The following is a 15,219-nucleotide window of genomic DNA, read 5'->3' on the forward strand; positions in this document are numbered from 1 at the left end:
TCATCCATTATATGAACAGGCTGCATGAAACTTGCATATCGTGTTAGTTCTATTGTCTTAAGTATTATTTATTCTTCTTATTTAGTCATTATTAATGTGCAAAATCATTATGTGTTATATTTTACACATGTATAACAAGGCTTTGCAAGGTAACTTAGTAAAATATATATATATATATATTTTTTTTTTTTTAAAGGAAAATGCCTCTCACATTCACATCTACTGAGTTCCTTCCCCAATTCATTGATAAATACAGAGAATTTTCGTGCTTATGGGATGTGAAATCCAGGGATTATTCTAATAGATATAAGCGTGATGAGGCCATCAAAGAACTAAAGGAGCTATGTAAAGAGGTTTGCAAAGATCCAAATGACCTATATGTAAAGCACAAGATTGCTAACTTGCGGACTGTTTTTAAAAAGGAGTATAAAAAAATACAAGCATCCAAGAAATCTGGAGCAGGGGCTGATGATGTCTATGTCCCACGTTTGTGGTACTTCAAAGACCTGATGTTTCTTGCTGACACAGATGATCCAAGAGAGTCCCATTGCACTCTGCCACCAAGTGCAGCATCAGACTCCAGTTTGATATCTGACCCAGAAGCAGAGGAAATGTCACAGACACAGACACAGACTCAGACACAGGTATATCCAAATTTTCGTTTAATTCACAATATTTTTTCTTTGGGGGGGGGGGGGTTGGAGGGCCCAATGAAACAACTATAGGGTCAGGGGTCCTTCTGCCTCATGGGCCAGTCATAGTAGAATGTAACAAAAACTAGAATAAAGAATACTCATATATTGTATATGATTTATTAAGCTGTCTTTATTTAGAGCAAGTCATTTCTTACAAAATATAATACATATGATTATATGCGATCCTGCCATGCAACTGCACCACTACCCATAAAATAATCTGTGTAATGAATGCGATTTTGACGTGCATTTGCAGTTGGTAGCCTAGGCCTTGCAGGAGCTAAATTTACCATGCCACTGCTGTCATTTCGCCAATCACCTGGCACAATTGTGCCACTGGTAAGATCTTCAATATCAACTGCAGTTGATGGCATATATGACACAGTTGTGCTTCTTAAATAATTGTGTAACATACAGCAGCACTCCACTATTATGTCAATTTTTTCAACTGTAACATTAATGGCGGTGTGGAAAATGCGGAATCTGCTGGCCATGATCCCAAATGCATTTTCTACCACCCTTCTCGCCCTAGACAATCTATAATTAAAGATTTTCTGGGGAGCAGTTAAATTGCGCAAGGGATAGGGTTTCAACAGGTGTTCATGTAAGGCAAATGCATCGTCCCCAATGAACACAAAATTAAGGCCCTCAACTGTCTCACTGGAAGATGGAAGATGCAACATTCCTTCTTTTAATCGATGCATAAATGGACTGCGCTCTATCACACCTCCATCCGAGTTTCTTCCATTTTTCCCTATATCCAAGTACATAAATTCATATTTGGCATTCACAATTGCCATTAGAATTATGCTGAAGAACCCTTTATAGTTGTAAAAATAGGATCCTGAATGTGCTGGTGGTGTAATTCTCACATGTTTCCCATCAATTGCGCCACCACAATTGGGGAAATTCCACATGTCCTGGAATTCTTTGGCAACTTCTTTCCATTCTTCAGATTTAGAAGGAAACTGTTGGCAAGATAGAAAAAAATTAAAACATGTTTTAATGATAATTAGTGATCATATTTTCTTCTTAATTTTTTTGGTTTCTATAGGATACACCAAGCCCAGTATCAGAGCAGCCAGGAACATCAACTCAGAGAACTCAAAGAGGAAAGAAGAGAAATCTTGACTACGATACTGCCAGTTTGCTGAAGGATGCATCATCTATCATGAAGCAGAAAGATGATGAATGTGATGCTGTGGGTCATCTGGTTGCACACAAATTACGGAGAATGTCCATGGAGCAACGAGACATTTGTGAAGCTTTAATGCATAAAATGATTGCCATTGGACTAAAGGGCAATCTTACACCTAACACAGATATAATAGGATATCAGGGATGTACATCTCCTCCACCTGTAACATCTGCTCCACCTGTAACATCTGCTCCACCTGTAACATCTGCTCCACCTGTAACATCTGCTCCACCTGTAACATCTGGCCAATATTGGCACCCAAATATGTCTCAATCACAGGGAAACCCAAGCTGGTCAGTGCGTCCTGAACCACCTCAAGGTTCTTGGTTTCATGGCCCCCAATACACAAATCTGTAAAAAAAAATTCTAGATATGTTGCTCAATATTATTGCATTTCTTTGGTGTATTTGTTCCTTTTTTATTGGTTATTGTTTAAGAATTATATATTTTCATAATAATGATTTGGAAATGGGTATGTATTGATTTAAGAAAATACAAACTTTTTCAGACAACCGTGTACAGGAAGTTACATATTTTTTTAATAAAATTGATGTACTCACAAAATTTGACTTATGTTTGCAGTAATATTCTTACTAATTTAAGTTGTAATTTTTATAATTACCTTTAAATACTGTGGCTGGAGCACCTTCACTATGGCCTGACACGTCTCAGGTATGATTCTTCCCAAGGATTGGGCAGAGATTCCAGTGGTGAACTTCAGGTCTTCATAAGACCTGCCTGTTGCCAAAAAACGCAGGGTTGCCATGAGCCTCTCCTCTGCACTAATAGATTTTCTCATGCAGGTGTCCTGTTTGGTGATATGTGGCTGCACAAGAGCTAATAGCATGTCAAAGGACTGCTGGGTCATCCGCAAATAATTACGGTAATCCTCAGGATTATTTTCTCTGAGGTTTGTTAGCAGGTTTACATGTGAAAATTGCTCTCGTTGCATGAGCCAGTCTTTGGCCCACACTCTGCTCTTCCTTCTATTTTTCTTCTTTTTCTTCTCCTCCTCCAAAGCAATCAATGCAATAACCATTGCTGCCATTTTCTGATTCCTATTATACCTCTTGAATGGCATTTTATTGCTGAGAATAGTCGTATGCTGTGGCGAATGATTGCTCTGTTCGCAAATGACACGATCCGACTTTTAACTGTAGGGGGAGTGCCCAGTGGAGGTGTGGTTAAAAGGTCAAGACAACATTGCATCACTTCCTATACTTGCAGAAGGAAGAAGTGTTTTGTCGTACGATTTTCGAATCACATTGATGGTACACTCGACGATGTGCACGACTGGCGCTTGCGTTTATCGAACGACAAATCGTACGAAATTCGAAACGTGTATGGCCTGCTTTAGATGTCGGTACACCTTCTACTCTTTCACAGTTCTGGCTGGCTGACCTGATTCCCTTTTAAGGGACAACACCCACCTGACTCTATCTAGTGGCCACAATGTTATATTTTCCTAATTAAAGTTTGTTCAGGAAAACATTGCATTATGGCCAATAGATAGCGCTGAAAATCAAAGGAAATAAACATCTTAGGCAAATGATGGGGATAATTCTTAATGGTTGTGCAAATGCTTGAAAGATTCACACAGCAACTTTTTTTTATAAATAGACCCCTAAGGCTGCATTCACCCTTGGGCATCTTGAATCAAAGTTAGAATCGCCACGATTCTGCCCGCAATTTCAACGTGAATTTCAGATGCTATTCATTTTCAATCACAGCAAACAACGTTGTGTGAAGCTTGCCACCTAAAAGAAGCCCTTGAACTTTTTTTTGGGTGACAAGTTTCACGCAATGCGGTTTGCTGAGATTGCAGTGGGATTTATTGTGCATCAATTGTGGCAGAACTGCACAGTGTTTTTAGAGCCAATAAAATTAATGCCATCTGAAATTCGCATTGTGTGATTTGTCATTTTACCAGAGTCACTATCCACAGCTGGGGACCATGGCGACTGCAGCTCAGTAATCAAGCTCTACTCACAGATCTGATAGAGATCCAGAATTTAAGAGTTCCATCCTTAGTACTGAGAATACTGAGAAGTCCAGCAGCCAGTCCTGGATGGCTCCAGTGACAAGCAGCCCCTCTGAAGTGTCAGCAGTCCATCCTTGGATAGGACCCACCAGGCACCAGCTTACTCCTCAGCCCAGGCTTTAGCCTATTTACCCCTTTTCTGACCACCTACTGCCCCTGCCTCCCCCGGGATTGGTCAGAGAGTAGTAAATATTCAAGCTGGGCATTTGAATCTTCCCTCCCCAGGCTCTTGAAGTTTCTCAATCTAATTAGGAGGACACAGTCAATCCCACCACCTGTGGAGCCACAGCAGACCAAAATAGACAATCCCACTCCTCCGACTACAGAGTGAGCCAAAAAAAAAACCCTATATTTTCCTAGCACCTAACTAGCAGGGTGCTACATTTGAATTGCTGATAAAAGAGGAAGGAGGTTTTTGTACGGCTCTGTATCACTGTGTGAGAGGGTAGCTGTTACTCTGCTGACAGTAATAAACTGCTTCATCTTCATCCTTTATGTCTCTGATTGTAAGAGTGAAATCTGTTCCTGATCCAGATCCACTGAACCTGGCTGGGACTCCAGAATGCAGAGTGGTTGCTCTATATATAATCAGTGTTGGAGGTTGTCCTGGTTTCTGTTGGTACCAGTGTAACCAGTTGCCAATACCAGTACTGGATTTACATGACATGGTGACTGTCTGTCCTGGAGTTGCAGTGATCTCATTCGGAGTCTGTGTCAGTGTAATCTGTGCCCAGGATCCTGAGGATGGGAAAGAAACCAATCAGAATGCAGTGTCTATGTACAGATCATCTAACAATTTCTACAAACTAGGAACCTGAGGATACAAAAACATAATAAATGATTCTATTCTCTTCCATACAATAATTTTTCAGCAATGCTCTCCTTCCCCCCTTATCATTATATACATTACTATGAGAATCTCTCACCCTGAATATAAAGCAGTATGAGAGGCAGCAGAACCCCCTGAGAAGCCATCTTGATGTCTCTGCACTGACACACACAGACTACTGAGATGTCACCTGTACAATGTCTCCTATATAACAGCTGCAATCTCTACAGATCATACGTATGAAACAGGAAATATGCAAATCCCATGAATGGAGATAAAAGTTTGTATAATATTTGGTGGCAGACTTATACTAGATGTAAAAAAGTTTTAGGTTTCTTAGCTAACCTAAATCCAAACCATCCAAACCATGTTCTGAAATCAGAGAACCTCCAGAACCTAAAGCTGGACTTCGCACAGATTTAAAATTCAATGTCAGTATAAGTTATATTGTATCTAAATCTAATGAGAAAACGGTAATAGATTTCAGCTTACCATTCATTAGATGCGGTGGCTGCATATGTTTTCTTTTTAGTTTCTGAAGCAGTGAAAGCTGACTTAGGGTCCTTTCACACGGTTTTTCATCCCATTTTTTTGCGGATGAAAAACTTACATAATGCATGTCAATGGGATTGCGGATGTCAGAGGATAACCATCCGCTGACATCCGATTTGCGTCCTTTCCTATCAGTTCCAGTTTTTGGAACAGAAGAGAACCCTATTTTTCTTCCGTTTAAAAAAACGAAACGGACGCAAAAACAAATGTCAGCGGTGTCACCCGCTGACATCCGCAATCCCATTGACATGCATTATGTCCGTTTATCATCTGCAAACGGATGGGATGATAAACGGACATATGGACCGGATGACACAAGTGTCATCCGTGTCCGTAAAAAAAAAAAAAAAAAAAAGTGCCGGAACGGATCAAAAAATGGTCCGCCTCATGTGAAAGGACCCTAAGGTTCTACTCTTCCTCACTCTGAAATAAGAAAAAAGAAAAAGTGGTTTTATGCCCGAGTTCAGAAACCCCTCTTCCTCAACTTGCTGCTTTCAAACACAGCGAGTTTTAGGGCCTGTTTACTTTTGTGTGTTGTGGTAATACATATTTCACACATTACAGCATTACACCGCTCAACGCGCTGTCCATTGCAGTGCCATTTATTGTGCATGGCCACCCAACACTATACAAGAGGGGTCAAAGCTGTTAAAGCCATGGTCATTTTGTATATTATAGTTCTTTGGTAGACTATTTATAATTAATTCTTAAGTAATGCTTAAGTATCAGTCCATCTTTAAGCACTTTCCCTCTCTAGGTGTACTATGTACGTCCAGAGCACAGGTGTCAAACACAAGGCCCGCGGGCCGAATGCGGCCCCCCAGGCCATTTCATGTGGCCCTCGCACCTCTCCTGCAGCTGTGCTACACCCCTTGTCTCTGCCCCCACCTTGTCTCAGCAGTCGGCAGCAGAGGACAGAACTGCTTTGCCAGATCCTGTGCTTCTCTGTGCTGCTGCAGAAAGTCTCATCTTTGCCCAGCAGCCCTTCTCAGCAGTCCCCAGCAGAGAGGAGGGCAGAACTTCTACAGATCCTGCACCTTTCTGTGTAGCCACAACACCACCTTCTCTTTGCCTCCCCTGGTCTCAGCATACAGCACACTGTAAGCTGACTCCAGCCCTCCTCTGGTCCTCCTCCAGACCTTGCATATTCTTCTTCCCAGATCCACCCACATCTTCTTCCTGGCAGTAGTACAAGGTAAGGGGATGCATTGTGATGTAAGGAATGGTGGGGGACTCTTGACTTATGATGGTGGGGGCTTTTGACATCTTATGTAAGGGTGTAAGAGGGCGTGGGGTGCCCTGGACATCTAATCTTACAGATATAACTGGACCGTTGAGGGCAACCATAATGCTAATGCGGCCCACGATGAAATTTAGTTTAACACCCCTGGTCCAGAGCATGAAGGGTTCACAACAGCCAAATCCTGGTATTTTCTTTTCTTCACCCATCTAGCTGTAATATAAATTTTATTGGGGCAGCTTTACAGGTCACTTTTACAGTGCTGGTTACATAGTTACATAGTTAGTGAGGCTGAAAAAAGACACAAGTCCATCCAGTTCAACCTATGATGTGTGTGTGTGTTTGCTTTTAACCGTACATTGTATACCCCTGTATGTTGTGGTCTTTAAGGTGTCCATCCAATAGTTTTTTGAAACTATCAATGCTCCCCGCTGATACGACTGCTTGCGGAAGAGAATTCCACATCCTTACCGCTCTTACAGTGAAGAACCCCTTACGCACTTTAAGGTTAAACCGCCTTTCCTCAAGTTTTAGTGAGTGGCCACGTGTCTTATTGTATCTCCTTTCTCTGAATAGTTTGTTCCTTATGCTCGGGTCGCCAGTACAGTATTTGTACATTGATATCATATCCCCCCTCAATCGTCTCTTCTCCAGAGAGAATAAGTTCAGTGCTTGTAGTCTTTCCTCATAGCTGATGTCCTCCATTCCCCTAATTATTTTTGTTGCCCTTCTCTGGACTTTCTCCAGTTCCAGCACATCCTTCCTGAGGACCGGTGCCCAGAACTGGACAGCATACTCCAGATGTGGCCGGACCAGAGTCTTGTAGAGTGGAAGAATAATCTCTTTATTTCTGGAGTGAATCCCCTTTTTTATACATCCCAGTATTATGTTGGCTTTGCTTGCAGCGGCTTGGCATTGCATGCCACTTCCAAGCCTGTTGTCTACCAGTACCCCCAGGTCCCTTTCCATCCTAGACTCACCCAGAGGTTCCCCCCCTAGTGAGTAGCTTGCTTTCTGGTTTCTGGCCCCCAAGTGCATTACTTTACATTTTTCTACATTAAATCTCATCTGCCATGTAGTTGCCCACCCCGTTATTTTGTTCAGGTCTGCTTGCAAGATTTCCACATCCTGCATAGAAGATATTGGCATGCCTAATTTAGTATCATCCGCAAATACTGAGATTGTACTAGATATCCCCTCCTCTAGATAATTTATGAATAAATTAAACAGGATTGGTCCCAGGACAGAACCCTGGGGGACCCCACTTTCCACACCCGCCCAATCAGAGTACTCCCCATTAATCACCACCCTCTGGACTCTCCCCTGGAGCCAGTTCTCTATCCAGGTACTCACCTTATGGTCCATACCTACCTTCCTTAGTTTGTACAGTAAGCGTTTGTGGGGAACGGTGTCAAAGGCCTTTGCAAAGTCCAGATACACCACATCCACAGGCTTACCTTTATCTAAGTGGCAGCTCACTTCATCGTAGAAGGTTAATAGATTGGTTTGGCATGAACGATTTTTCATGAATCCATGCTGATTACTACTTATAATACCGTTTTCATTACTAAAGTCTTGTATGTGGTCCCTTATCATCCCCTCCAAAATTTTGCAGACTACTGATGTTAGGCTGACCGGCCTATAGTTACCCGGGATATATCTCGGCCCCTTTTTAAATATTGGTACCACGTTGGCTTTTTTCCAATCAGCTGGCACCATACCCGTCTGTAAACTATCCTTAAAGATCAAGAATAATGGTCTGGCAATCACCTGGCTGAGCTCATTAAGAACCCTTGGGTGCAAGCCATCCGGTCCCGGGGATTTATTTATGTTAAGTTTCTCTAGTTTAGCTCTAAGTCTATCCTCTGTTAGCCATGGCGGCACTTCCTGAGGTGTATTATTTAGTTCGGCCTTACAAGCGGGGTTCGTGTAGCCCCCCGATTCCTTTGTGAAGACTGAAGAAAAGAAATTATTTAACACTTCCGCCTTTTCTCTGTCCTCAGTGGCCATTTTTCCTTTATCATCTTTTATGGAGCCAATGTGCTCTGGCCTCGCTTTCTTACTGTTTATATACTTAAAGAACTTCTTGGGGTTCTTTTTACTCTCCTCCGCTATATGTCTCTCGTGTTCTATTTTAGCCGCCCTGATTTCATCTTTACATTTCTTATTACACTCTTTGTAGTGCTTAAATGCTGCCAATGACCCCGCAGTCTTGTATTTTTTGAAGGCCTTTTCTTTAGCTCTAATATACATTTTTATGTTGGAGTTTAGCCACCCAGGGTTTAGTTTTGCTCTTTTAAATTTATTTCCCTGTGGAATGCACTGGCCCACCCCCTTGTTAAGTATGCTCTTGAAGCACTCCCATTTTTCCTCCGTGTTCTTTGTTCCCAGGGTTCTATCCCATTTGATATTTTCTAGCAGCGAGCGCAGTTTAGGGAAATTGGCTCTTTTGAAATTCAGTGTCCTTATATTACCCTTGTATTTCCTATTACTGTAATTAATACTGAAACCAATTGACCTATGGTCACTGTTCCCTAAGTTGTCCCGTATTTCTATATCCGTGAGCAGGTCTGTATTGTTGGTAATCAGTAGGTCAAGTACCGCATTGTTTCTTGTCGGTGTATTCACCATCTGACCCATGAAATTGTCCTGCAAAACATTTAGGAACTGCCGAGCCTTGGCTGAATGCGCGGTTCCTTCTGCCCAGTCTATATCAGGATAATTAAAGTCCCCCATTATAATGACATTTCCCATCCTTGCTGCCAATCCTATCTGTAACATGAGGTCCACCTCACCCTCCTCCCTCTGGTTTGGGGGCCTATAGCATACGCCCAATATTACCTTCCCCACCGTGCCTTCCCTTTGAAGCTCTACCCATAGGGATTCTGCTTCGTCCATAGCTCCATTATTAATATCATCCCTCATATTTACCTGTATACTGTTCTTAATATACAAACATACCCCTCCCCCTTTTTTACCCTCTCTATCCCTGCGATAAAGGGAATACCCCTGAATGGTCGCCATCCAGTCATGAGAGCTGTCAAACCAAGTCTCAGTTATGCCCACAAAATCTAAGTCCTCCTCAAACATCAGCAGCTCCAGCTCTCCCATCTTGTTGGCCAGGCTTCTGGCATTGGTATATAAGCCTCGTAATTTTGATGTTTTTAGGCTGCTCTCTTGATTTTTCCCCGTACCCACCCTGGGTATAGGAGCTCCGAACACCCTACCGCTAATGCCCCCATTTCTGCCCTCTGAAACTTGCTTTCCACTGGCTAATTCTACATCTGTACCCCCCCCCATTCCCTAGTTTAAAAGCCCCTCTAACTTTTTGGCCATCCTCTCACCCAGTACGGCTGCACCCACCCCATTTAGGTGCAATCCGTCCCTACCAAAGAGCCGGTGACCGACTGAGAAGTCGGCCCAGTTCTCCAGGAACCCGAAACCCTCCTTACTACACCAGCTCCTCAGCCACTCGTTAACTTCCCTAATCTCCCGCTGCCTCTCTGGTGTGGCTCGAGGTACAGGTAGTATTTCGGAAAATACTACCTTGGAGGTCCTAGTCCTCAACTTAGCGCCTAAGTCCCTGAAATCGTTTAGGACTCTCCGTCTTCCTCTGCCTATGTCATTGGTACCCACGTGTACCATGACAGCTGGGTCTTCCCCAGCCCCACCCAATAATCTGTTCACCCGATCCGCGATGTGCCGAACCCGAGCGCCCGGCAAACAACAGACTGTTCGGCGCACACGGTCTTTGTCACAGATTACACTGTCTGCCCTTCTAATAATTGAGTCCCCTACCACCAGCACCTGTCTTTCCTTTCCCTTTCTCCCGGCCTCACTGGAGGAGTTCTTCCCCTGGCAGCTAGGGGCGTCCCTCTGCTCCAGCAATGCTGGTCCCTGACTGGTTTCCCCAACATCACACAACGGGGCGAATCTGTTGGGGTGCTCCAGCCCAGGATCAGCCTCCTTGACTTGTCCCCTTCTACCCCTCCTAACTGTCACCCCTCTGCTCTGCTCTGATGCCTGCACCTCCGATACTCCGCCCACCTCTGTGCAGACCCCTGCCTGCACCTGATTGGTACAATCCTGGCTCTCCTCCGGTATGGACATACGTCTCAGCAGTAGCGGAACTATCAGGGTCGCAGCGGTCGCGGTTGCGACCGGGCCCTGGAGTTCCGCTACCTGAGGGGGGGCCCGCCAGCCCCTGTTTTGTTACAGCGGCCGCGGCGTGAGGGGGCCCGTCCGTCCGTCTGCCTGATGACTGTTCGCTACTCGCTAGTGGTGGCTGAGCTGAGTGAGAGACTAGGCTGGGCTGGATGCCGCCTTCCCCGATCGTTGTGCGGGGGGGGGGGGCGGAGAGGTACAGCGGTATGTGTGCAGTGTAAAGCAATCTACGAGTACCTGCAATCCTGCATTGACATTCTGCTGCTGTGCTGCCTGCACCGCCCTCAGCCCTGCCGATCCTCCAATCCGAGAGATGGCTGATGCAGTGAGGCAGCAGGGGTGGACAGTCACTGAAAGTCAGCTGACCAGCTGACACCAATGGAGTGCAGGGGGAGGAGGAGTTCTCCCCTCTGCGAGACGAGTGAACCACATGCTGTGTCTGTCTGCCTGGCTGGAGACTGGAGTTGCTGAGCCTGAATGAGGGGGAAATCGCCTCTGCCCCCACCAATAAATTACAGTACTGAACATTCACTATAAAAAGGTACCTAAAAACAAAAGATGACCTTTATTTAAAAGTTTAGTTTTTTATTTAGGAGTTTTGTACTCATCAACCTTTCTAGACATATGTGGAGGAATAATTGGATTTTCCTAACCAAAGTCTACAGTTTACCTTCATGATAAGCTATGCCAGGAGTGTTTAGCAGTACTTCCGGTTTCTTCCCTGCAAGCTTGTCATGATTGTATGATCCAAATGTATATTCAAGTATAATGGGGAGTGTGGGCATTGTAATGGCTAGTGTATATTCTTTTTATAGTCTGGCTTTATTTAAAGCCAGTTCACACCATAGAAACGCAGTCCGGATTTGTTCCAGTTGCTTTTCTGCTTGTGCATTTTTTACATGTTTTTGATGCGTTCCATTGCGCTTTTGATGCAGTCAAGTGCATTTCCCCCTCCTTTTTCTTAACCTTAAGTAATGTGCGTTTCAGTGCATTTTTGGTGCATTTTAAAGCATTCCAGTACAATCCAGTGCAAGAACAATGCAGCATGTTTTATTTTATTTTTTCAGTTACTGCAACCACTGGTGTAAACTATGCCATTGGAAACCATACCGCCACTGATCCCACACCCCTCACCCCCATTACCGCCACTGATCCCACACCCCTCACCCCCATTACCGCCACTGATCCCACACCCCTCACCCCCATTACCGCCACTGATCCCACACCCCTCACCCCCATTACCGCCACTGATCCCACACCCCTCACCACCATTACCGCCCCTGATCCCACACCCCTCACCACCATTACCGCCCCTGATCCCACACCCCTCACCACCATTACCGCCCCTGATCCCACACCCCTCACCACCATTACCACCACTGATCCCTTGCCTCTCCCCACCATTGCCACCACTGATCCCAGCCCCCTCCCCACCATCACCGCTCCTGATCCCACTTCCCTCCCCACCACTGATTCCACCCCACCACCGCCACTGATCCCACCCCCCTCACCACCACCACCGCTGTCACTGCTCCACCCTCCTCACCACCATCGCCATGGTTGGTGCACTATTACTGATCCCATTCCCCTCTTCACCAGCCCTGCTGCTGATCCCATTACCTCTCTCCCCACCAGAACTATTACTGATGTCATTCCCCTTCTCCCCACCAGCCCTGCCACTGATCTCATTCCCCGGGTCAGATTTAACCAATCCTAAGGAGGCAAATCAAGGAAATTCATTGTTGAGGTTCACATTTACTTTAACCACTACCCACCCGCGCTATAGCCAAAAGACGGCTACAGTGCAGGAAACAGAAATTTTTTACTTTGTTATACATTGCAAAAAAAAAAAGTGTCAAAAACATGCTTTTCGGGGGGGGGGGGGGGGGCCCTTCACGATTTCTTGCACCGGGGCCCTGAGAAATCTAGTTACGCCTCTGCGTCTCAGTGTTGCCAGCTGATTCCCTAGATTCAGGACCTGAGCTTCCAGGGAAGCAACGTGCTCACATTTTGCGCATTTGTATTCGCCCTCGATCGCATGACCGAGGAACGCATACATATCACAAGATGTACACCGAGTCGCATCTCCACACCCGCCGGGCATTGTACCTACTATCTAATCTAATGGGGATTCAGCGATTTAAGTCTATCCTATGTGGCTATTTCCTGGCTTCCTAACGCTACCTTCTCACCCTCTGGTATTCTGCTCCACTCACTTGACACCGGTCAGTCACCCAACACTCACAATCTCACAGCCCGGTCAGACGCACAACGCTGAGTCGCACAGCCCGGTCAGACGCACAACACTAAGTCGCACAGCGCGGTCAGACGCACAACACTAAGTCGCACAGCGCGGTCAGACGCACAACACTGAGTCGCACAGCGCGGTCAGACGCACAACACTAAGTCGCACAGCGCAGTCAGACGCACAACATTCAGTCGCACAGCCCGGTCAGACGCACAACACCGAGTCGCACAGCCCGGTCAGACGCACAACACCGAGTCGTACAGCCCGGTCAGACGCACAACACAGAGTCGCACAGCCCAGTCAGACGCACAACACAGAGTCGCACAGCCCGGTCAGACGCACAACACCGAGTCGCACAGCCCGGTCAGCCGCACAACACTCAGTGGCACAGCCCGGTCAGACGCACAACACTCAGTCGCACAGCCCGGTCAGAAGCACAACACCGAGTCGCACAGCCCGGTCAGACGCACAACACCGAGTCGCACAGCCCGGTCAGACGCACAACACCGAGTCGCACAGCCCGGTCAGACGCACAACACCGAGTCGCACAGCCCGGTCAGACGCACAACACCGAGTCGCACAGCCCGGTCAGACGCACAACACCGAGTCGCACAGCCCGGTCAGACGCACAACACCGAGTCGCACAGCCCGGTCAGACGCACAACACCGAGTCGCACAGCCCGGTCAGACGCACAACACCGAGTCGCACAGCCTGGTCAGACGCACAACACCGAGTCGCACAGCCCGGTCAGACGCACAACACTCAGGTAGTGATAGGTACTCCCAGACACTCAGGTAGCAACAGGTACTCCCAGATACTCAGGTACTCACAGATACTCAGGTACTCACAGGTACTCTCAGGTACTCACAGGTACTCACAGGTACTCTCAGGTACTCACAGGTGCTCACCAGATACTCAGGTACTCACAGATACTCACAGATACTCAGGTACTCTCAGGTACTCCCAGATACTCAGGTACTCCCAGATACTCAGGTACTCACAGGTACTCACAGATACTCAGGTACTCACAGGTACTCCCAGATACTCAGGTACTCACAGATACTCACAGATACTCAGGTACTCACAGATACTCAGGTACTCCCAGATACTCAGGTATTCACAGATACTCAGGTACTCACAGATACTCAGGTACTCACAGGTACTCACAGATACTCAGGTACTCACAGATACTCAGGTACTCACAGGTACTCACAGATACTCAGGTACTCACAGATACTCAGGTACTCACAGATACTCAGGTACTACACCCTCAGTCAGTGTACAATCTCAGTCACCAGTCTTACTTACCTAGTGTATGTCCCTTTAAGTCTGTCTCTAGCAGTTCCTGGCTGTTTTTTTTTCTTTCCCTCAGACGGTCAGTCTCCGCTCTGCACCCGCCTCCCTCTGTCACTTCCCGGTCAGCCTTTGCTCGCTAGTCTCCTCTGCTCCCTCTCTGTCTGGGGGGGTCCGCACCACTCTCCGCCCGCCGCAAAAGGGGGGGGGGGTTTACTGTTCCGCTCGCCACCCGCAACAAGAGAGGGGGGGGGTTACCGACCCGCTCGCCGCTCGCTTCTGGGGGGGGGGGGGGGTCGGGGTTCGAGCGCCGCTCCCCGCCGCTGCTCTCCTGGGGGGGGGGGGTTACTCACACGCGGTCGGTCACGCACACACTCCACACACACTCCTCTCTCCTGCACGCCCTAACAGCCTCTGATCCCGCGCTCTGCTCCACAGCACCACCTGCTGGCAAGTGATTGTGATTGATTATGCTGGTGTCTATCCCACTGCCCCCATCCATGGTTTCCAGGCTCTCCCACTCTTCTTGGTAGCCTGGGGCCACAACAAATGATTCCATCTGGTGAACAGGAGGAAATGTCATTTATTTCTCATAAGTCAGCACCGTAATAAACACTATAGGGTCAGTTTAGTTAGTATACTGTTAAGTTTTCAATAAGTTATTCGTTTATTGAAGGATCACTGGGGGAAACCCACACAAGTACAAGTAGAACATTTGAACTCTGTTTAGATAAACTTCATGGGCAGGGCCGCCGATAAGGGGGTAGATCAGTGGTTCTCAACTCCGGTCCTCAGGACCCACTAACAGGCCAGATTTTAAGTATCACCTTGGGGAGATGCAGACTAGAATACTGCAATCACTGAGCAGCAAAATATATCACCTGAGATATATTTCAGTTATCTTGCAAACCTGGCCTGTTAGTCGGGTCCGAGGCCCGGAGTTGAGAACCACTAGTAG

The 15,219-nt window shown here is 46.4% G+C and overlaps 1 protein-coding gene across 1 annotated transcript; it reads right to left on the reverse strand.

Annotated features, from left to right (window-relative positions):
- Window positions 1-868: 868 nt before the first annotated feature.
- On the reverse strand, window positions 869-2,845 carry LOC309553271 (uncharacterized protein; the record flags this gene model as incomplete). The annotated part of the gene is made up of 2 exons (XM_082254273.1): window positions 869-1,663; window positions 2,516-2,845. The coding sequence occupies 2 exons, from the start codon at window positions 2,843-2,845 to the stop codon at window positions 869-871; spliced, it is 1,125 nt and encodes a 374-aa protein (XP_082110399.1).
- Between the last annotated feature and the right edge of the window lie 12,374 nt (window positions 2,846-15,219).

Source organism: Pelophylax lessonae (assembly GCF_965119305.1).
Source record: "Pelophylax lessonae genome assembly, chromosome: 1".
Taxonomy (NCBI): domain Eukaryota; kingdom Metazoa; phylum Chordata; class Amphibia; order Anura; family Ranidae; genus Pelophylax; species Pelophylax lessonae.